Raw genomic sequence first — 23753 nt, 5'->3', positions numbered from 1 at the left:
TCACTCACTCACTCACACACACACACACTCACACACACACACTCACACACACACACTGAACTACATTGACGGCCAAAACCCCAGTAAGACTGTCAGCCTGAAAAGCATCATTCAGTGACGGGAGCTCGATGCTTTTGTTTGGTGTTTAATGGTGTTTGCAAATGCAAGTGTCTCTAGTTTTGCGCTTAAATGGGCGATAAAATGAGTGAAAGAATCCCACAAAGCCATAGTTAAAAGAGCAGAAGATCACTTGCTAGGTTTCCATATAATTTTGAACTTGTGCTTGGGAATATCTCTGAATGCAAAAGCTTGAAATGCACAGAAACTCTCAAAGTTTGCACTATAGGCTTAGATGGATTTTATTAAATTTTGCATACAGCAAAATGCACATTAACCCTGACATATGAAGAAATAGTCAGAAAATCACATTTTTGGAAATGACACAGTTCATTGAACCTTTAGACAAAATCTAAAAAATTAAAACAGTGCTTTTTTTGTTGAGTATCATATTTGATCCGTCAGGTTTTATGGCTCATATAGTCTGATATTGTGAGAATATGGAGGAAAAACAGCTTGATTTTATTCAGAGACTCAAACTGAGCAAAAATATGCAATTTGGTGCAGATGTTGATATTTATATGAAATTCTGATGTTTGTAATGTAATTCAATTTATAATAAATATTCATTCAATGTTAGATATATTAAAATATATTATTAATTATAATATTTTGTGTAAAGAACATTTTTATTTTAAATTTTTCATAATTTTGAGAAATAATTTTCATGACAATTAAGCATGTTTAATATTTTTATTTTCCTTTTTTCTACTTCATTATTATATTCTACTTCATTGTTTATTTGTTTAAGGTCAGATTTATTAAAATAATATATTATAATATATTTTCCAATTTGGCATAAATAACTTTTTTTTTCTTTAAATAATTTTGAGGAATAATTTACATGACAGTTTAGCATTTTACCCTATGCATATTTTAAGCTAAATACTGAGAAATTGTAGCAATTGCTAAGTTTTTTCATTTATTTATTATTTATTTGTTTGTTTAATGTTAGATTTATTAATATATAGAAATTATATTATAAATGTATACAATTTTGCATGCATTTTTTCATGACAATTAAGCATATTTATCCCCGTGCTAATTTTGCCTTAAACTAGATACTGAAAACGTTTAGTAATTGGTAAGTTTTTATTTATTTATTTTTAGATTTCTTAAATAATATATTATTAATTATGAATTATATTATGAATTATAATATTTTGCTTAAGGACATTAGTTAAGGAATAGTTTTCATGACAAATAAGCATATTTACCCACCATTCTTATTTTACTTTTAGACTTTACCCAAATAAAGTAATGATTATTAGCCTTAGAAATGAAGGCTTTCTAGGGTTAAGATGTTGTTTTCTGCATAGTCGTGATTGAGTTTCATTGTCCAGTAGGGCTGTCAAAATGACTGAAAAACTAAATTCAAATTTTCCATTGAAATATTATCAAAATTTGAATTATATTCGAATTTAAAAGGCATAATTTCAGTTAGGGGGAAAAAAAGCTTTTGGCTTCTCTCCTGAGGCCACAAGAGGGCGCATCAAGCGTGATAGATAGAAAATGCGATAAATATGCGTTCTGTGTGAACGGCTTGGTTTCAGTTCTGACGTAAACAACATCATCTCCACACTGATGCTCTCGTTTTCCACAATATATTGAATGAACAATGTAGCAGCGCCGCATCTAGTGGCTTCAACTGGATAGGCTAACAAAAGCATTCAAATGCAGTGACACTTACATCGTCGTCGCATTTCATGCACCACTGATAAGGCTGCCTGACGGCTGACGCAGACCTAAAATGTGGATTTTTTATTTTTTTCAACAGCCCTGTTGTCCAGCAGTATGCGTGTTATGTAGTCCATAAATCTCAGTCCTTTAAGCTTTAACTTTAAGCTTCATCTGAGGTTTGCCAGCACAGAAATGGGGCGTTTGTTTGTTGTTTGGTGTGGATTTGCCGAAGCCTCGCTCGTCCCGTGAGGTTTGGCTCGCTCCGGCTTGTTTTCCTTTGCGTCGGTTTGGCTCTTAGTTTTGGCCTGGAGAACAGAACGAGCTTCTAGAACCAGCAGTGTTTGGAAATGCCCGGCTCTCGTGTTTGGGATGGATCGAATGCTGTGAAATCCCTGGTTTACGAGGCTCTCGGCAGGCCTCGGGTTCACTGATGTCATGTGAGAGAAAGCTGAAGGCACAGAGGCTCTTACTGAACGAGTCTCCAGCTGTGAGCCTGATTTAACCTCAAACTGGTTTTTATGAAGCCAGAACATGAGCGCTTCCTCTCGCACCTCCAGCCATGATGTCATGGGAACGTTCTTTATCCGGAGAACATCAACACGGCCCGAGATGGACCATAGTGATGAATAGGGCTGGGTTTTGACTAGTGCTGGGCGGTATACCGGTTCATACCGAATACCGGTGTTTATTTTTGTTATGATATGAATTTTTAAAATAACGCACGTCTGTTGAACTGAGGCGCTGCGCTACAGCGATCTGTCACTCCAGATTAAGCCAAAACGGCATTAATTGTTTGAATACTGTAATACAATGGACAGAATTTGAAATCTGAGACTTTGTTTCATATTGAAAGTATCAAAGCACAATGCTTATTGCGATATATTGGATGGGAAGTGCCCTTAAATGTTTCGTCCATTAACTGAAAACAGGCTAGACTAATCGATTCTTGGGATTTAGGAATCGATATCGTTCCGTAAAAATGAGAATCGATTAATATCGAGATGTTGATATTTTTTACCCAGCCCTAGTGTTGAATATTCATAATCACAATGAATCAGTTTGAATAAATCAGTTCCTGATTCAGAACTTTGATTCAGTGCCATCGTTCATATATTCAAATGCTTTAATGCTGGTGCAAATGTGCACATGTTTATTTAGTGACGAATATACCGTTTTCTATTTTTAAATGCAATCTATTCCTGTGAAAGAAAAGAAAGTAATTCTTTTATTCAGCAAGGATGCATTCAATTGATAAAAAGTGATAGTAAAGACTTATTATTGTTAGAAAAGATTTCTATTTCAAATAAATGCTGAATCCTGAAAAATAAAATGAATCACGGTTTCCACAGAAATATTGGGCCGCACAACTGTTTTCAACATTGATAATAATCAGAAATGTTTCTTGAGCAGCAAATCAGCATATTAGAATGATTTCTGAAGATCATGTGACACTGAAGACTGGAGTAATGATGCTGACAATACAGCTGCGCATCACAGAAATAAATTACAGTTTAACAGATATTCACATAGAAAACAGCTGTTTGAAATTAGAATAATATTTCACAATATTATAGATTTTATCGGCAAATAAATGCAGCCTTGGTGAGCAGAAGAAAATTATTCTCTATGAATGTACATTTAAAAGTATTATTTCAAACCTTTGACTGGTAGTTTATGTAAAAGTAAATGCATTATGTATTGAATATCATCAGAATATCAAGATGGCCAAATGTAAGTTTGTTAGTGTTGTTTTTGGCAGGTATCTGGAGCTGGACCTGAAGACAACTCTGCAGGAAAACCTGATGCAGAAGACCATCGTGGAATACCCAGAAGTCTTTGTGGTTCTGCAACAGCACAGTCAGCAGTACCTCACTCGCAGACCGGGTACTAAACACACACAGAATCAGACGGCTCTAAACACACACTCACACTGAACACATGCACACGGCTGAACCTCACATTTCATCACACAAGCTACGGGAGGAAAAAAGACAATATTTTCATTCATTCATTCATTGTTAGATGTTATTAATGATCAATTATATTATTATTTATAATATTTTGCATAACATTTTTAGATTTTTGAGGAATAATTTGACAATTTTTGTTTTAATTTTTATTTATTAAAATACTTTATTGAAAAATTGTAGCAATCGCTGAATTGCATGTATCAATTTATTCAATGTTAGATGTATTAAAAATAAAAAAGAGGATAGACGTATTAAAAATAATATATTGCCAATTATAATATTATGCATGATTAACTTAGGTTTTAAAATAATTTTGATATTAACTGATAATAATCTGACAATAATTTTCATGAAAATTAAGCAAATTCACCCCATTCTTATTTTACTTAAAGTTAGTTAAATACTTTACTGAAAAGTGTAGTAATTCCTCAATTTCATTTATTTATGTTTATTTTTTTATATTTAATGTTAGATGTATTAAAATGATACATTATTAATTATAAATTGTTATTAATTACAATATTTTGCACAATGAACATGTGTGGGTTTTTCGAATAATTGAGGAATAATTATTCTCTCTTTTTTTTTTTATTAATTTTTTTTTTTTACTTTTTTTAATTTAAATACTTGACCCGAAATTGATAGTAATTGTTAACATGCATGTATGTATTTATTTATTTATGTATTTACTTATTTACTCAGTCAATGTTAGATTTATTAAAAATAATATTTAATTCATTAGAAATTATATTATAATTTATTCCTATTTTACTTTTTTTTTTTTTTTACTTTACTGACACTTTTGCCATTTAATAATATTCTAGAATTTTATATAATATAAATATCATGAGTGTTTAGTTGTCATAATGCAAAAAAAACTTTTTTTTAAAAACCGGTTCAAAAAGCAGTGTTCATTTTCTGTTTGCAAAACCATCTTATTTCTTTGTTTAGATGGGATGAAACCTGTTCTTGTCAGTTTTTCTGAGCTCTCTGAGGTGTTTTAACAGAGAGATGAACCTCATTCATTCTCATACCGACTCTCTCTTCACTAAACAGGCCAGACCGACCAAACGAGCACATGCTTCTGTTAGCAGTCCTAACCTTTTATTACATGCTAATTCAGTTATGCAACACATTGGCAGCAGGTCCAACCATCAGCTGTTGTCTCTCTTGCACTAGAGCTGCAAATTATCACAGCTGTTTCATCACGAAATGTGACCCTGGAGCACAAAAGCAGTCTTGGGGTCGCTGGGGTATATTTGTAGCAATAGCCAACAATACATTGTATGGGTCAAAATTATACATTTTTCTTTTATGCCAAAAATCATTAGGATATTAAGTAAAGATCATGTTCCATGAAGATATTTTGTAAATTTCCTACTGTAAATATATCAAAACTTAATTTTTGATTAGTAATATGCATTGCTAAGAACTTCATTTGAACAACTTTAAAGATGATTTTCTCAATATTTAGATTTTTTTGCACCCTCAGATTCCAGATTTTCAAATATTGTCCGATCCTAACAAACCATACATCAATGGAAAGCTTATTTATTCAACTTTCCAGAAGAAAATTGACACTTAAGACTGGTTTTGTGGTCCAGGGTCACATATGATCTGACATCCATTGTCTCAGTCAGCAGTATGATATTTGTAGATTTGTAGATGTATAAAGACCACATTAGTTAGTTTATTTTTACACTTTTTTTTATTCCAACGCTTTTCTCTAAACTTTTCCATGGAACCCCATCACTGCCTTCCTTGTTAGATGTATTATTTGTTTAGTTATTTATTTATTTCATTTTAAATTTGAAATATTTATTTTATTTTGTTGTTATTATTTTTTTTACTTTTCCAAGCAATCCCTTGTTAGATGTATTTATTTATTTTAATCAAATGTTTTTGTTTTGTGTTTTTTGTTTATTTAAATCAAAATGTATTTATATATTTATTTAAATATTGTTTAAACAAATTTAGTTAAATCTTACTTTAATACTTTATTTTTTTAATTTTTTAACTGATTTTCTGTAAACTTTTCCACAGACCTCCTAGCATCCCCTTGTTATCCCCTTTTTTAATTTATTTTAATCAAATTTACTTATTGGAATTTCTTATTTATGTATTTGTTTAAACCAATTCTTTATTTTAATCGAATTTATTTCATCTTATTTTTATTCTTTATTTATTTTAATATTTTACACTTTTTAAAAAAAAACATTTTTATACTGCTTTCCTCTAAACTTTTCCACTGTCTGTTAGATGCATTATTTATATATTCATTTTAATCTAATTTGTATGATTAGTTTTAATCATATGATGTTGTTTTAGTGGTGCATTTAATATCGATTAAAATAAAAAATATATTAATGTATTTATTTAAATCAATTTATTTTAATAAAATGTAATAATTTATTATTTATTTTCATATTTAATCAAATTATTTTAGATATTTATTTTAACCTTTTTTATATTATTTACAACATGCATTTTCCTCTGCTTCTAGAGCGTTCCAATGTGGTCCAAGGTGTTGCATCAGCGAGCGTCACCAGAACTTCATGTTCTCTGGCTGAACCACGCTCAGAAGCTCTTGTGCATGTGCCGAAGAAGCCAAAAGTCTCAGAGGACGATGAGCTGGAGGACGGAGAGATTCGAAGTGAAGAAGAGGATGGAAACACTGAAGATGATGATGGTGACGCTGAAAATAAACGACCTGCAATGCATCCTGATGGAAATGATGACCGTGATGAAGAAGAGGTGGAGATGAAGGACTGTACTCATAACAGTGTTCAGGACGCTCGGGAAGATGACTGGAACCAAAACAAAGTGGTTTCAGTGAACATCACCAGCAAAACTGAAGAAATAATGATGGTTTCTCAAGGTCCTGAAGAAGCTGACAGCACTGAGACCGTCACTGGTGATGCTAGAAGGCTATGTGCAGACGACAAGTTGGAGAAAAACATTCATTCCAATGCTGGACTTCCAGAAGATCATGGTGTTCAAGACAAAAATTGTGATAATGGTGCAATGCATGACGAAGACGGAAAGTCTGACACCCAGCATGACTCCTGCATCGCAGTTCATAATGCCAACGTTCAGATTCAAGTCAAATTGAACATGCATGAAGAAAACGCTGATATTTATTCCAGTGGAAGTGAAAATCAGGCTAATATGTGAAAGCATAGCAGCTGAATGACCTAATGTTATCCAGCAGACTGATAATCAGACGATAGCAGATAAGGCTTCAGATAAAGACAATAGCAATAATCGTTGCCGAGGCGATGGACTGTTTTGGCGACTGATATGTTTTGAGCGCTGATAAGTGATATCAGACACGACACGCCACGGTGTTCATAAAAAAGCAGAAACATTCCTCATAGAGCTCACGCTGTTATTCGCCTCAGTTGCAAACATGATATTTGATTTCTGTTATCAAATCACGGTCATGTATAATGTATGATGTAACGTGCCTTCAAATTGCATCAGAAAACTTTACTTTGATAAACTGACATACGCAGTGTTTTTCGTTTCACATTTATTTTCTGACTTGCGACAGACATTTCTGTATTTTTATGCCACGGTTCTTTTTAATAAACTTCTGGATCTCTTTGTGAGTGATGCCAGTTCGGAGTCTCTTTTCTGATTTTTTTGTGCAGACAAATGAATTGCTGCATGGAGAAATGTAGCACTGCATCAGTGTCTCAGCAATGGATGCTCTGCAGTGAATGGGTGCCGTCAGAATGAGAGTCCAAACAGCTGATAAAAACATCACAATAATCCACAGCACTCCAGTCCATCAGTTATGTCCATAATCCATAATAACGCCTAACAGCTCTAAACAAATATGTGGCTGGATTGTGATGTGAGAGACAACAGGAGATGCACTTTTTCAGTTATTGTGGATTATGCTCCATTGGATTACTTGTGGATTATTGTGATGTTTTTATCAGCTGTTTGGACTCTCATTCTGACGGCACCCATTCACTGCAGAGCATCCATTGCTGAGACACTGATGCAATGCTAGTAGATTGTCAGCTAATTTTCATTTTTTGGATTTAAATTCCTTCAGATGTGTGCATGTTACATCGTTGTTCTCGTTTTTTTAGTGTTTATACCTGCAGAGAATCTGGCTGAGATTAAATACTTGCTTATTGCATACAGTATGCACGTAATTATACTAACCTGTTGCATATTATATACACTTATGTTAAAAATATTATGTGAAATAATAATGCACTAACTGTTGTTTACCTTTTTTCTATCAGGAAGCACCGACGTCACTGTTAATTCATCCGTACGTATGAAAGATTGTTGACGTTTTTGTAAGTTTAGGTTTTCATCTAATATGTATTTAGTTATTTATTTATGTTCAAGCTTCATTTCAATTAACAAACTGATTTTAATAGCTTTAGTTTTAGTTAACAATAACAACACATGCAGACCAAGATAAATTGATCGTCTTACTCAAAAGCGTCTTTATACAGAAATGGCTGAAAAATAAGAGGGACTGATGAAGTCGTTTCAGAGGTGGAGCAGAGGCGGACTTACCCATTAGGCAAAGGTAGGCGACCGCCTTGGGCCCCCAAAAGCCAAGGGCCCCCTAAAATGCTTTTCATATACGAGATGCGCATTAAGCACAGACACGCGAACGGTTGCTGTTTACGGTGTTTATCACCACGGCAACCGTCTGCGTGTCCGAGTTGAACACACTTCTTGTGTATCCTGCTTGTAGCAAATGAAAATATCATGTATCTGAAGCTGTAATTAAGTATTGCACAACTGCATATTATATGTTTATTGTTTTAGGCTTACGCTGGTAACACTTCAGTGGACTTTCCTCCTCAATATAGGCTATATTTTTCTCATTCTCACTAATTCAAGTTTTTACATGAATGAATGAATCTCTGAAGGGAACCGACTGTCTTCAGAAAAGTTTTGGTGGAATTTTCATTTTATCTGATAAAGTAGCATTTATGAGCAGCGCTGCCTTGTTTACAGCCGTTACCGGGGAAACCGCTGTATTTCTGATGTTCCAAAAGCGCCTCCTGCTGGCAGAGAATGAATGTGCATTTTCAATAATCCCGTCTGCAGTTTTTGTTCAGACCAATGCGAAAATCCACCCACATAACCCCGTTTTAAATTAATATCATAATTTATACTTCTGACTCATCTCTTTTCTTAAAAAAATGGTTTAAAGGCTCAATTGTGAGGTTTATCATTTTATAATTTATTTTGTTTTTGTGAAAACTGTAAATCAATTGCTATTTCGTGGTCTACGGCATGAAAGAAAGCCATTATAACATGTACATGAAAAATGTAGAAACATTGGACACAACTATGGTTGCTGCAGCAAGCATCACAACAAAAAAGGAACCTCAAGGCTGATCTAGGTAAATGTGTGCAAATATATAGGACATATAGGACCCGATTCCTATATTTTGCCTGGGGCCCCCAAATCACTAAATCGGCCCCTGAGGTGGAGCATGATGATTTTTTTTTTTTTTTTTCCCCTTACAGAATAATTCCCCTTCAAAATAAGACCTGGAACATTTAGTTTGTCTTCATGATGACTGTAATGTGTTTAGTGTACACGAGTTGGTAGAGTTCAAGTGTTCTCTATCTCTAGACTCCAGCACAATGTGTGTTTTTCACCGGATGTGTATTTTTAAAACACTGCGTGTTCTGCCCTTCACGGGTGAGATTAAGCTGTTTTACGCTGAAACGATCACCGCAAACAGGAAGTACAGCACAACAGTGCTGCTGCGATAAGTGCATTCTGACCTTGTGTTACTGTGAGTGTTTTTCCCGAGCCAGCGAGAGAGGAAACCGCCGTTAAATAGGCTTACCAGGGCCATAACCACCATAGACAATGACTGCGAGAAGTCTCCCCCAATAATTAAAAATGGCCAAATTGTTAGGATTACAAAAAGGTTTAAAAGTTACTCTTCCTCAGTGTTCTGAGCAGAGATTTGCTGCGTCCCAATTCGCATACTATCCGTCCTAAATAGTATTCGAAAATAGAATTAGTATGTCCCAAATCATAGTATGTTTTAAAAAGTATGCCAAAGATTCCCGGATGGTCTACTACTTCCGGCTAAAATTCGAAGTGGAGATCGATGCACACGCTAAAATTGCCCACAACACATTGCGCGGTGGACGAGGATTCAATTAGAACTACAAACATGCATTAAAAGTGTTAAAAAACTACAAACATGGCGCGACCAACAGACAGGTAGATAAACGGATTTGAGTGATAAATAATCAATGTCTAACCTGATGAAAAAACAGAATGCACGTAACTAAGCAACAGAGCATCCGTTAAAGAAGCAGCTATGACGAAGTAGCATGTCCCAAAGTTTGCCTACTATTCTGCTACATACTCAAAAGTATGTACTTTTTCTTCACAAAAAGAGTACATACTTTTAGGGCACAGTATAAGTAGGCGAATTGGGACGCAGCGATGGTCTTATACTATTGGAGAAAGCGTAACGGTCAACTTGGATCACGTGTGCCTTAATAACCAATCACATTACAGCCTTGACGTCATTGAATTTCAGTCGGAGTTGTGCGACACTCAATCGCCGTTTATGGATATCATAGGAATGAATGAGAAGTAATGTAAGCTGAATCCCACCTGTCGCAAAAAGTCAGTGACTTCTCTTATAAAATGGTTTTCGGTGTAAACAATCCAAAGCTATTGTTTAGTGTAAAACATGTTGAAGATTAGCTGATAGGCTGTCGAATCATTAAATGATATGTCGTTTCCTCTAAAAAGCTGTTTATTCAGCGTAGTGAAGGATCTCCTCCATTGACATCCATTTAAAAAACGGCCTCTGGTCTCCTTCGTACTGGCAAACCGGAAGCGTTAGCATTAGCCGTTACGCTTTTTTCAAACGCTTCAAGGGAACCAGAATCTAGAGGTGGAGATGAAGGACTGTCCTCATAACAGTGTTCAGTAGAAGTTTTTGGCTTCTAGTGGCTTTGGTTCGGAGAGCTCGTCAATCTCAAAATGTTGGCCAATAAAATCAAAGTAGGCGGAGTTTACCGTTCACGGAGTTTGAGCGGGAATTCCAGCGCGAAGCGTTAGTTTTAGCGTTGAAAGAGAGAGAGGTAAGCAGCCAAACATTTAATATTTGACAACTGTTTTACGATAGGAAATGTTAAACTAACAACTGTAATATCCAGTGATACAAACTACTAGACTTTTTTTTTTTTTCTCAAATATGGCCAATTTGAATTGTAGTTCCTAACTGATTGAGATGAGACACTAAACGTTTTGCGTGTTCAGTTCAAATTAGGCCTACACTGTAAAAAATGATTGTGATTTTAACAGTAAAAGACTGTAAAAATGCTACAGTAAAAACCTGTTAATTGGTTAACAGTAAGTTTCCATAATATATTCGGTGAATAAATGTAATTACATTTAACGTAATTTTACAGTAAAATACTGTTAGTTTTTTGGAAGTGAAAAAGAAAAAGTAATTGTATAATTTACAGTGAAAAACCGTAAATTGTATTACAATGGTTCAAAACAGATATTAGTACTTCAATGTGTTGGTTTATTAACATTACATCAGTTAATGAAATACGGTATTTTATTGTGAATTTAAGTCAAGTCTTAAAAACCTAAAATGTTGCTACCATTTTTTTTACGGTGAAGTTCTGGCAACCACAGCTGCCGGTATTTTACCGTAAATGTCACGGATTTTTTTTTACAGTGTACAAATAAGAGTGAATGTGTGCATGTTTTAAAATATTATTTGCGAATAGTTCAAAATGATTGCTTCCCAAGTAAAATTAGACCGTTCTATTTAATTATGCTTCATTTAAAAAAAAAAAAATGTTCAAGGCATGGTTCCGGCCTTGGTCTGTATGATGCTGGTTTCACTGGTTAACTGATTGATTGATCTGTTAAATCTGGTTTAGCAGACAAATGAACCACACCCTCAGTGACAGAGAGGCTGTGTTTTGTTTTCTAGTACACTGGGTCCTGAAAAGTGCCCTGCTTTAATTCAGACCAGAGATTTGTGTTGTTTTAGCATAATAAACATGTATATTTGTGAGCGTGTATTTGCCAGCAGAACATTACGATCTTGACGTGGCATCGCTGCAAAGAATCCCAAACAAACATGGCTCGTTTGAAGGTCTGGGAAGCACGAGAGGCTTTGAGAAGTTTTTTGTTTACGATGTTTCAGAATCAACATGTGATTCAGTTTCTCAAAGATGTGGCTTGGACTTTGCATTGTGTGTAATTGCATTTTAACGAGACACGATTGGTGATCCCTGATGTCCACAATACCCACTGCACGCGGAGGGACAGGTGCATGCTGGGAAAGTTTGGTCGTCGTTATTTGTGGTCTTTGTTGCTAAACAGTTCTGAATGGTTCTTAGTGTGTTGCTAGGCAGTTGCTAAATCATCCTTAGAAACTGCATAGCAACACATTAACAACCAATCAGAACTCCTTAGAAACTGCCTAGCAACACACTAACAACCGTTCAGAACTCCTTAGAAACTCCAAAACAACCAAACACCTTCAGCAACTACCTAGCAACACACTTAACAACCAATCAGAACTCCATAGCAACTGCCTATCAACCAAACACCTTCAGCAAGTGCATACCAACACACTAACAACCATTGAGATCTCCTTAGAAACTGCCTAGCAGCACACTAACAACCGATCAGAACTCTTTAGCAACTGCCTAGCAACACACTAACTACCGATCTGAACTCCTTAGCTACTGCCTAACAACCAAACACCTTCAGCAACTGCCTAGAAATGCACAAACAGCTGTTCAGAACACCTTAGCAACTGCCTAAAAACCAAACACCTTCACCAACTGCCTAGAAACACATTAACAACTCATCAGAACTCCTTAGAAACTGCCTAGCAACACACTATCAACCATTCAAAACTCCTCAGCAACTGCATAGCAACACATTAACTGTTCAGAATTATTTAGCAGCTGCAAAGTAACTGTCTGGCAACCACCCATAGTTACTTCAGTCCAGTGTTCTTTTTTATTTTATTTTATTTTATTTTATTTATTTATTTATTTTTGTCTCTGTGTTTTTGTCTTTACAGTGCATGGCTGTCATTCTAACAACAACATCCCATAATGATCTACTATCAGTGACCTGACCAGATGTTTTGCATGCGTTCCTCTGAAAGCCTTTGCTCTTTGATTGCACTGGATAATATCGGCCATAATATGGACTGCTTGTATATTGTTTGGCAATCAGCTCGTGTTCTTGCCCAATATGAGCACGGTCTATGCAGCCGCTCCTCTTCATAAAGCACCTATTGTCTGTTTGTTTTAGTCCTGGTGTTCAGAACTAACCTATAATCACTATCCCATACTAAAACCGCTGACTAACTGATCTAAATTACAGCTTATTCTGACCGAGTTAAGTGCATTTGGTTTTGCATGCAATTTATCTAGTTTACTTGCCTCTAAGTGACTTGAACTCTGAATATCCTTTGCAGATTTGATGCCGCAGATTATTTTTTCCTTTTTACTTTGAAATGTTTTCCTTTAAGTGTAAGTACTCCTATACTCATTTTAAAAAGCATTCATTAAATATTAAAATGAATACTTTACGAAATATTTTGGAATTGCTATAAAATCAAAGCCGTGTGTCGAACTAAGTTATGTTCCAAATTTGAAGTTGATATTACAAAAATTGAGGTTCCTGAGAGATTTTGCTATACCAAAAATAGCCACCGTGTGACACTCAGAATGAATTTTTTAATGCATTTTCCTGTCACAAATGTATACATTTCTGTCACAATAATACTTCTATCACAAAATAACCACCAAATATGGAACATTAAGACTTCAGCCCTTTCCGACAATGTGTTTTGTCAAAATTAGAAGACATTTTGATTATAAAATATTGTTGTAAATTTTGTCTATTACACTTGACACTGCCCACTAGGGGAGGAGCCTGCTAAAAGGATTTAAAGCACCATTTCTATGGTAAAGTAATGCCCAGTTTCAAAACGGTTTTCACAGGATGAATTTTGAGTGTTTAAGCTTTCAAATGATACCAAATTTAGGATGATAGGTTAATGACCTTATTTTATCACTGTAAACACAAATTTGTTACCGAAGAGCCAACCATTTAGATTAGAGCTGTTTATTTCAGTCATTTTAGTGTGCATCAGACTAGCCAGGTTTGCCAAATTTGGCAGGCCTGTATAGTTGTTACGAGCATTTCTAAGTAATCTCATGTCACTGTGGAGTTGAATGCATGTGTATTCTGTTCATGGAGTTAAAGAAAACACCCAGGGACCATCTCAACCTGGCTCTCGAACGCTTTTCCACAGACAGCAGCACTAATGCTTTATTTCCCCATCAAAGAGCGCTTTGTTTGAGCAGATAAACAGACGTTTATGCCTCCTCGGACTCGCCGATGACGCCTTCTCTGCAGCGTGGGCTGATTTTCGTTAAGTTCATCATTAGCACTTATGTAACGCTGTCTGAGGCATGTTGTCATTGCTTACATCCAGCGCCTGCGTGAGATGAGGTGTCTGTCATGGCTAGTTAAGCACTCTAATAGTAACTATTCCCCATCCTATGCTTTTGGCAGCACGTCTCACACACCCGTTTACATCACTACATGAGTGTGTGTCTTAATCAAGCTATTCATCATTTTACACGATCATATCAGATGCACCATTTTGACCTGCCGGGCCATAAAACAGATGAAAAAATCCCACAGATGCACATTAAAGAAGGGACCCCAGCCAAATCTAGATATCAGGGACTCGGACAAATGAGCAACACCCTATAGCAACCTCCTAGCAACACACTAAAAACAACTCAAAACACCACAGCAACCACAAAACAAAACTCGAATAACATTGCATCATGGCAGTAAGTTTTGCACTCATATTATCTTTAGAAGATGTACAAATGTAGTTGACTTTTTGCCTTTTCTTTAGCAAACCAATGCTTTACAAGATAACTAAGATATCAATTTGCTATTACTGTTTTGGAAATATTTCAAGAGTTAGAGATAGTCCACCAAAAATGAATTCTGCTATCTTTTATTCACCCTTATTTCGACCAAAACCTGCATTTCTTCTGCAGAACTTTGATGTTTTGAAAAATGTTTTTTTGTCCATACATTGAAAGTCAGTGAGGTCCAATGTTGTTTGGACCTCAGCTTTTCTCAGGAGACAGAAATGCATGTTTGGAACGACATGATTGGTAAATTATGACATAATTTAAATTTTTGGGTGGACTGTCACTTTAAAACATAGCAGCAGCTCTTTATTTGGCCACTAGGGGTCATCAGTTAGATGACGGACAGGTAAAACTTGAACGAGGAACGCCACTGAAGAGGACAAGAGACGGGATTAAAAATATATTTATGAACACACTATAAAACCCAATCTGTCAACACTTTATTCCTGCTAAAAAAGACATAAATGCACAAAAAAAGTGCATGTAGTTTGTTTCATTCCTATCGGATGTCAAAATTAAGGGAAAAAAGCATACGGCTCTGCATTCATGATGCCTAGTGGAAAACCATTAAAATGACTTGATAGTTTTCATTTCATTTGACTATACCAGTGTTATCTGTGTAGTTTATTTGTGTTTCTGTCATTCACTTTTTCAGAAGCCAAACTGCTGCTGGTTTTGTCTACAGTGTCATATCACAAGGAAACGATATGCTACTCCAATAGAAACTGCTTTTTCTTGCCTTAAAGGCCTCCGTGGTGTGATATAACCATCCGTTTGTGTTCCCATCATCCGTTGGGATGTCATAAAGCCGAACTTGCTCTCGGGCAGGATCTCTGTTCTTTCAGAAATTGTATATTTTTAGCAGGATGGCCCAAACCGAACAAGCTGCTTCCAAATATTTTCCAACATCTGTCGACCATCAGCGCATCTGCATTCCTCAGCTGGATTTCCTTCACCTGGATCAAACCTCTCTGGAGATATATCATTGCGGCTGAAGGAGGGGTCAGAGACGGGGAAGATGGATAGATGCCCTGCAGATCTGGTCTTCATAATGCGTGATTGCGGAGCTAAAGGTCTCTGATCGAAGATAAGATCGATATTCATTAAACCCATGTGCAGCGTCTTGCATGTGCAACAAGTAAACCAATCGTTTGGTGAGAAGTTGTCTAACAAATTAAACCATAATGCAGCATAAAGACCTCCTCGTCTCCCCTGTGATTCCTGATGTTTTAGTTCTGTGCTTTATGCTCTGAAAACTCCTGTAAACACCGACTGAAACTCCGTTTGGAAAAGCACTCAAGATTCCGGGCACAGCTCCATGCTTTCTGCTATTGCTGGGTCTCTTAATTGTTTTCTTAAATGAACGAGTGGCTCAGGTTTTATTGTAGGAAGCAAGTCAAGTCTTACGGTTCCCCAATAGCATTCCATTCAACAGAGAGAAGAGGGAGAGAAACTTCCAGAACTGCTGTTAAATAACCAACCCTTCATTCTTAACGTTGAAAGATTGTGTCTCATGAATGACCTGTGCTTTTGGCACCGTTATGAACATTCAAGAACGCAACTCAAGGTGATCAGTTCATAAATAAATCTTTTATTTGTAACATATAAAATTAGATCATAGATAATTTTTACACTTTATTCCAGTATGACATTGTTCAAATAAAAGAGCTACATTTGCGATAAATAATATTAATAACAATAATAAAACATTCATTCAACCTTTAAAGTCTGTTGTTAATCATGTCGTGGAGTTGGATTTCTCTAGCTGCCAAACAATGAGGATGCGTTCACCCGCATTAGGGGGAGTATTACATGGACAAACTCAACCTTGACCAGGTTCATAGTCTACCAGTTGTACCTTTTGCATGTGCATATCTACAATTGGGAATATACACACATACAAGTCTACAGTTTGGGTCATGTTTTGTATTTAGACATCAAGATATACATCAGGAATTGTAATATTAACAACTGCATCTTTACATCTTTACAGGTTGCTCCATAACGAAGCTATAAAACGTAGCACTCCATTGTGGAGCGAGCCTTTTCGAAACGCTGACGCGGCCTCAGCAAACAGTGCACTTCAAAGTCCCCATAATGTAAGTCCGTAATTCCGTGGGAATCTAGTTACAACAGGAGATGGTAGTTGATTGGCCGGCGGACGGGCCCCCCGATTGCGCAGCTGGGCTGCCATTGGTCGTCGCTCGTGACGCGCTCCCGGTCACGCAAGGGTCGAGGCGGGATTCCCTGGCCGGCGCTCAGTCTCTGAACTTGTGGATGTCGTTGAAGAGTCTGTAGAAGGGGTAGGTGGCGTCGTTGCCATGGGCGCAGTTGTATGTGCACTTGCAGGACTCGATCATCATGACGTTCTTGTTGAAGGTGTCGCCATCCTCGCAGTGGAACTTGACACGGATGGTGCGGGTCTGCTGCGGGCTGCAGCAGCGGCCATCCACGCAGGAGCTACATTTGCGATAAATAATATTAATAACAATAATAAAACATTCATTCAACCTTTAAAGTCTGTTGTTAATCATGTCGTGGAGTTGGATTTCTCTAGCTGCCAAACAATGAGGATGCGTTCACCCGCATTAGGAGGGAGTGTTACGTGGACAAACTCAACCTTGACCAGGTTCATAGTCTACCAGTTGTACCTTTTGCATGTGCATATCTACAATTGGGAATATACACACATACAAGTCTACAGTTTGGGTCATGTTTTGTATTTAGACATCAAGATATACATCAGGAATTGTAATATTAACAACTGCATCTTTACATCTTTACAGGTTGCTCCATAACGAAGCTATAAAACGTAGCGCTCCATTGTGGAGCGAGCCTTTTCGATACGCTGATGCGGCCTCAGCAAACAGTGCACTTCAAAGTCCCCATAATGTAAGTCCGTAATTCCGTGGGAATCTAGTTACAACAGGAGATGGTAGTTGATTGGCCGGCGGACGGGCCCCCCGATTGCGCAGCTGGGCTGCCATTGGTCGTCGCTCGTGACGCGCTCCCGGTCACGCAAGGGTCGAGGCGGGATTCCCTGGCTGGCGCTCAGTCTCTGAACTTGTGGATGTCGTTGAAGAGTCTGTAGAAGGGGTAGGTGGCGTCGTTGCCATGGGCGCAGTTGTATGTGCACTTGCAGGACTCGATCATCATGACGTTCTTGTTGAAGGTGTCGCCATCCTCGCAGTGGAACTTGACACGGATGGTGCGGGTCTGCTGCGGGCTGCAGCAGCGGCCATCCACGCAGGAGCCGCAGTACCTGACGCGGTACTTCTTCAGGCTGGAGCATCCGGCGTAGGTGAACTTCACCGGCTGCATGGACTTCTTGGTCCGGTTGCATTTCTTTCCCTTCTGTTGAGAGTACACAAGATAAGTCAGATGCATGCAAATGACATGATGCAATGCATTTGTCTTTGCAGGGATGTTGCATACCTTGAGGCTGGTGTATGGCGATTGGCTGCATGGACGGACTTCGCAGATCCTGGTCTCCTTAACCAACTTGCATTCGCCATTGTCGTTGGTTATCCTGGTGGAGATTCCAGTGCCGCAGGTCTTGGAGCATTGGGACCAGGGTGTGGTCTGCACTATGCACTTCTCAAACTGGCGGGATTCCGGCTGTGATCGGAATGCTGCAAATAAACAGAGCGCTGTTTAAAACTCTGATTGAACACAAATCAGACATGCATGCTAATATCCAATGCATCTTTGATCTTACCAGGCAAGGATTTGAGTCCGGCCTTCACGATGGAGATGAACTCGTTCTTGCTGGTGAGGTCGCTCTCAGAATTGTCGACCGTCGGATCGTTGCCAAACAGCTTGTCGATGGATTCCCTAGTCTTCCCATCATCGCAGACCCATTCCTCGCAGCACTGGCCTGGCACTTTGACCAGCCTGGGGTTGGCGCAGCCCAACGTGGGCAGGGAGAGCTCTTGCGGACACAGCGGAATGCAGCCCACTGCCCCATCGATGCAAGTGCACTGGTGCTTGCAGTTGGGCTGGAAGCTCTCTCCATTCTGATAGATCCTGCTGTTGTACTCGCAAGGTCTGCCCTCGGATTTGGCTGTAAGAAAACACAAAAGGTTTGAGCATTCCAACACAAGAAATCCAAACATCCAACTTATTATTTTTTTTCCTTCCACAAAGACTCCCCCCCTCCTCCCCCTTCCAATCCACACATGCTTTCCATTCGCTGTCTTTTACAAAGCATAATGAGAAACATACCTCGGCAGATGCCTCTGGTGGCCCCGTGGCTGGCCCCGAAGTTGCACTCCAGCCCTTTGGTGTGGTCGCACGGCTCTGTCTTGCTGCAGTCTTCATTCAGCTGTCTGGCACACACTTTGCAGCAGCCGCAGCCATCTGAGACCAGACTGACTCCAGGCGTGCATTTGGGAAGCTCTAGCGGGCACGAGCATGTCGCTGGGCAGCTGGAGAAGACCTGAGCAGAAAAACCAGAAGGCTTTAGTGACTTTCGAGAGGCATTTATTTATCATTTGCATAGTTAACACTGGGGAAAACTGGGCATTGAAATGCTTGTGACGAGGCTCAGACATACAGTGACAATAACAGCACCATACATATAAAAAATAAAAAAAAGTCACTTTCAAGTCACTTTAAAAAAAAAGATAAAACTAAATATAGAAGTTTAAGAAAAAGCCAGTGTAAATAAACCTCTAAGCTGTATAACTGGGGGATCTAGCACCTAAGTGTCTATTGTATAATTTATAATACAGCGCGTTCAAAAACTAATCCTCCAGTGTAAACGCCCCCTAAATGATCAATAATTCTATGTATACACTGTGCTGTATTCCAAGTCATCAAACACAACTTCTATAATAAGCATATGAGCAATAAAAGTAACTTACCACATTAAAGTGTGCAATAAGGATGACGATAACAGCACAAGCAAACATCTTCGCTTCTCTGTGTACTGTAGGTTGTTGAATCAAACGAACAATTCCTCGGTTTAAGTCCTCGTTTGCGCGTCGCGTTCTCGCTTTGTTTTGGTGCGTCTGAAGGCGCAGCGCTCTGAGAGTGAAGACGCGCTCAGCTCCTCTTTTATACTGTAGCGGAGCCCTGACGTCACCATCGCTGAACTGTCCCGAAGCTATGCGAGGAATGCTTCTTGGCGCGTTTTCCATCCGAGCTAAACACCACCCTGTCTAACTTTCTTTTTTTTTCTCTCTCTCTCTCTCGCTCTCTCTTAAATGAATTTTCCCCTTTCACTGAACACATTTTTTACTTAAAAGTATCCCCTCAAAGGAAGACAAAACAGGTATGTGATTTTAAAAAGAAGTGTTTTCAACACTTAATTACGCGTTATTTGCGCGTAAATAACATACGCGAATATAATTTCGCGTTCGGAGTAACTATATCAACAGCCGTCGGATCGCCATCTGACATAAAATAATGGCATTATCACTTTATTATAGACTAACATGGCACACATATCAAATAAACCTTTAGTGTTTCATTTAAAACGTCTTTCACATTTATAATGGTAAGCAAGCGGCGAACCTCAACACGAACAAACAGAAATACTGACAGACATTCCTTTAAAAGGTATAAATAAACCCATCCAACTATCTGTCTCCAATATGTAAAACAAAATAAAGCAGACGCTTCTCTTTAAACGTTGGAATATGTTATCAGAACGTTTTATATAGATAATGGTTTCAAGAATTGAAGTATCAAGTATTTAAGTATTAACTTTACGCAAAAAGGAAACGTGGAGAGCAGAGAGAGGAATATAGAGGAGGTGGTGGGGGTACAGTATTATTTCACCAACATCATGCTTACTAGCTGCTTTATTTTGGCTAACGTCATGTCAAAGATTAGCGTTATTACTCGCCATTGAAATATGTCGGAGCCCCCAGGGGTCTATTAATGGCGTTATGCGAGTCAACCATAAATGATCCCACAGGATGCGCGCGTTCGCTTATCCAGATCAGCTATGCGCTTTGGGGAATTTTTATTAGTTTTCAAACACAAACTTTTCGGTTTAGAGTTCGAACTGTTTGAAAACCCTCTGTGCCATCATGCACCTTAAATGCAGTATTCTGTGCGCGTTTGGAGACGTTTAAGCTCCAACTTTACGGCTTCTATTTTTGGCTCGGCTCGCTCCTCTCTCTTGACTCAACAGCTCGAAGCGATTCCAGATGTGGAGCCTGATTCCAGACGTAACAATATTGCCATATTTGGTCTGGGCAGTAGCCTGCATTATTAACATTTCTGCTGGAGTTATCCAACCACAAAGCATTCCTGACAGCTTAAAGGATCCCTAAATACGCGCTCCATGGAGGAAATTCCTCCAGCTAATTTAATATTCGTGCAGTCTGTCCATCACATAGTGGAAGTAAAAAATGCAACAGGCATCCAGTTTTCCATTCGAGATGTTTAAAAAATAAAAAAGCGCACTGTTTTGTCTGAGATTCCAAATAAGTGGCATTCCACCGGAATTCAGAGATTAGGAGTCCTTGGATACACACAAACCAAACTGACTGTGAGAGTAATGGAATGCACAATATTGTCCTGACAGCACTGAATAGTTCTTTCCACAGACTCGCAGAGAGCAGAAGCGTCTGAACACTGAGATGTAATGATGAAGAACGTTTGCCACCTGGATTGGGGACTTTTGGAGATGTGTCATAGCTCAGGTATGTTTGACTTTTACATCTTCATGGACCGTTTGTTTGTAGCTACAGTGTTTGCATGTGTGCAATTAAACAAATCCTGATGGCACTGTTATTATCATCATTGGTTGTTTTCTTCTGATCAGTCAAGTAACTGGTGTATGAAGATTTTTCTGATCTGTTCATTGAGATTCTGAGCTGCCGAGTTCTGAAACCCTGTGGTTAAATTGGTTTCAGTTTATTTTTCCCATATTGCGACACTAGATGGTGATGTGCTGTACTGTGTCGTTGTACTAAAGATGATCTGTAGTCTTTACCATGACTTGATGATGTGATTTTACTATGGTAAACATTTAATAAATAATTGCATTTATGCATAATAATATTTGAATTGGTCAATTTTGAATTAAGTAGTGCTGGAAAATCCAGTTTTAGAACTTTTAGAACCTGTGTTTTGGAGCACGTTAGCTGGTTTCTAGCGAGTCACTGGGTTGTTGACCATCTCGCACCATCTAAGCTGGTTTGTATTGAACATGGGGTTGTGTTTTGCTCGTGAATGACCAGCCAGAAACCAGTTAGCATGTTCCAAGCCATTTAAGACGTATTGCCTAACAGCTGATGCATGTAGCTTGGAAAGTGTGTAAACTTGCGTCCTGCCATATTTGTTCATGGACACGTATGTTTCTCAGAATCAGAATGAGCTTTATTGCCAGGTATGTTTACACATACGAGGAATTTGTTTTCGTGACAGAAGCTTCCACAGTGTAACAGAATGACAGTGACAGAACAAAAAACACAGATAATAAAAAATAGAGCAAGTAAATAAGGAATAAAAATATATAAATTGACAGTTGTATGTGCAGGTATATTACAATAGACAGTTTTGTATGTACAGGTACTGTATATTATGTGCAAATATGAGGTGTAGACTGAGTATGTGTGTTAGATAAATAAGTGTATGAGTGAATAAATAGTGTGTGTTCCACAGTTATTGTTAAGTGATCATGAGATGGATGGCCTGAGGGAAGAAACAGTTCCTGTGTCTGGTCGTTCTGGTGCTCAGTGCTCTGTACCGTCGACCAGATGGCAACAGTTCAAAGAGGGAGTGTGCTGGATGTGAGGGGTCCAGAGTGATTTTGCCAGCCCTTTTGCTCACTCTGGATAAGTACAGTTCTTGGAGAGAAGGGAGGGTTGTACCAATGATTCGCTCAGCAGTCCGGACTACCCTCTGTAGTCTTCTGAGGTCAGATTTGGTAGCTGAGCTGAACCAGACAGTTATAGAAGTGCAGAGGATGGATTCAATGATGGCGGAGTAGAACTGTTTCAGCAGCTCCTGTGGCAGGTTGAACTTCCTCAGCTGGCGAAGGAAATACAACCTCTGCTGGGCCTTTTTCACAATGGAGTCAATGTGAGTGTCCCACTTCAGGTCCTGAGAGATTGTGGTGCCCAGGAACCTGAATGACTCCACTGCAGTCACAGTGCTGTCCATGATGGTGAGTGGGGGGAGAGCAGGGAGGTTTCTCCTGAAGTCCACGGTCATCTCCACAGTTTTGAGCGTGTTGAGCTCCAAGTTGTTGAGACTGCACCAGACAGCCAGCTGCTCGACCTCCTGTCTGTAAGCAGACTCGTCACCGTCCTGAATGAGGCCGATGAGTGTGGTGTCGTCTGCAAACTTCAGGAGCTTGACAGAGGGGTCTTTAGACGTGCAGTCGTTGGTGTAGAGGGAGAAGAGCAGTGGGGAGAGAACACAACCCTGAGGAGCTCCAGTGCTGATTATACGGGTGCTGGATGTGTATTTTCCCAGCCTCACTAGCTGCTGCCTGTCTGTCAGGAAGCTGTTGATCCACTGACAGACGGAGGTGGGCACGGAGAGCTGAGATAGTTTGGGCAGGAGGAGGTTTGGGATGATAGTGTTAAAGGCCGAGCTGAAGTCCACGAACAGGATCCTCACATAAGTCCCTGGTCTGTCTAGATGTTGCAGAACATAATGCAGTCCCATGTTAACTGCATCGTCCACAGACCTGTTTGCTCTGTAGGCAAACTGAAGAGGATCCAGCAAGGGTCCAGTGATGTCCTTCAGGTGGGCCAGCACCAGTTTTTCAAAAGACTTCATGACCACAGACGTTAGAGCCACAGGTCTGTAGTCATTAAGTCCCGTAATTTTGGGTTTCTTTGGGACGGGGATGATGGTGGAGCGTTTGAAGCATGAAGGGACTTCGCACAGCTCCAGTGATCTGTTGAAGATCTGTGTGAAGATGGGGGCCAGCTGGTCAGCACAGGATTTCAGACAGACTGGTGTAACACAGTCTGGGCCTGGTGCTTTTTTCCTTTTCTGCTTCCGGAAGACCTGGCGCACCTCGTCTTCACTGATCTGAATTGCAGG

General features: G+C 38.7%; 2 protein-coding genes across 4 annotated transcripts in view; one reads left to right on the top strand and one right to left on the bottom strand.

Annotated features, from left to right (window-relative positions):
* Positions 1 to 7414, top strand: part of LOC107709513 (box C/D snoRNA protein 1-like) — a 42998-nt gene extending 35584 nt beyond the window's left edge. For all 3 annotated transcript variants that reach the window (XM_016514007.1, XM_016514008.1, XM_016514006.1), the window contains 2 exons: positions 3557 to 3681; positions 6271 to 7414. In XM_016514007.1, coding sequence (XP_016369493.1) covers positions 3557 to 3681; positions 6271 to 6941 — 796 coding nt within the window. In that variant the 3' untranslated portion in view covers positions 6942 to 7414. The remainder of the gene's footprint in view (positions 1 to 3556; positions 3682 to 6270) is intronic.
* A 9787-nt stretch (positions 7415 to 17201) lies between these two features.
* On the bottom strand, positions 17202 to 19778 carry LOC107709512 (protein CYR61-like). Its single transcript, XM_016514005.1, has 5 exons — positions 19604 to 19778; positions 18963 to 19176; positions 18457 to 18801; positions 18174 to 18370; positions 17202 to 18092 (listed from the first exon to the last, which is right to left on the bottom strand). The coding sequence occupies exons 1-5, from the start codon at positions 19649 to 19651 to the stop codon at positions 17790 to 17792; spliced, it is 1107 nt and encodes a 368-aa protein (XP_016369491.1). The 5' UTR covers positions 19652 to 19778; the 3' UTR covers positions 17202 to 17789.
* Positions 19779 to 23753: the final 3975 nt, after the last annotated feature.

The sequence above is a fragment of the Sinocyclocheilus rhinocerous genome, unplaced genomic scaffold, assembly GCF_001515625.1.
Source record: "Sinocyclocheilus rhinocerous isolate Xijiao unplaced genomic scaffold, SAMN03320098_v1.1 scaffold686, whole genome shotgun sequence".
Lineage (NCBI taxonomy): Eukaryota > Metazoa > Chordata > Actinopteri > Cypriniformes > Cyprinidae > Sinocyclocheilus > Sinocyclocheilus rhinocerous.
This window is presented reverse-complemented; position numbering and strand designations above follow the sequence as displayed.

Bases quoted from the DNA above. Each gene is read 5' to 3' on its own strand.
- LOC107709512 (XM_016514005.1), bottom strand. From the start codon at position 19,651: ATGTTTGCTTGTGCTGTTATCGTCATCCTTATTGCACACTTTAATGTG. The intron at 19,177-19,603 runs GTAAGTTACTTT...TTTTCTGCTCAG, and splicing joins TTATTGCACACTTTAATGTG to GTCTTCTCCAGCTGCCCAGC. The intron at 18,802-18,962 runs GTATGTTTCTCA...GTTTTCTTACAG, and splicing joins CACCAGAGGCATCTGCCGAG to CCAAATCCGAGGGCAGACCT.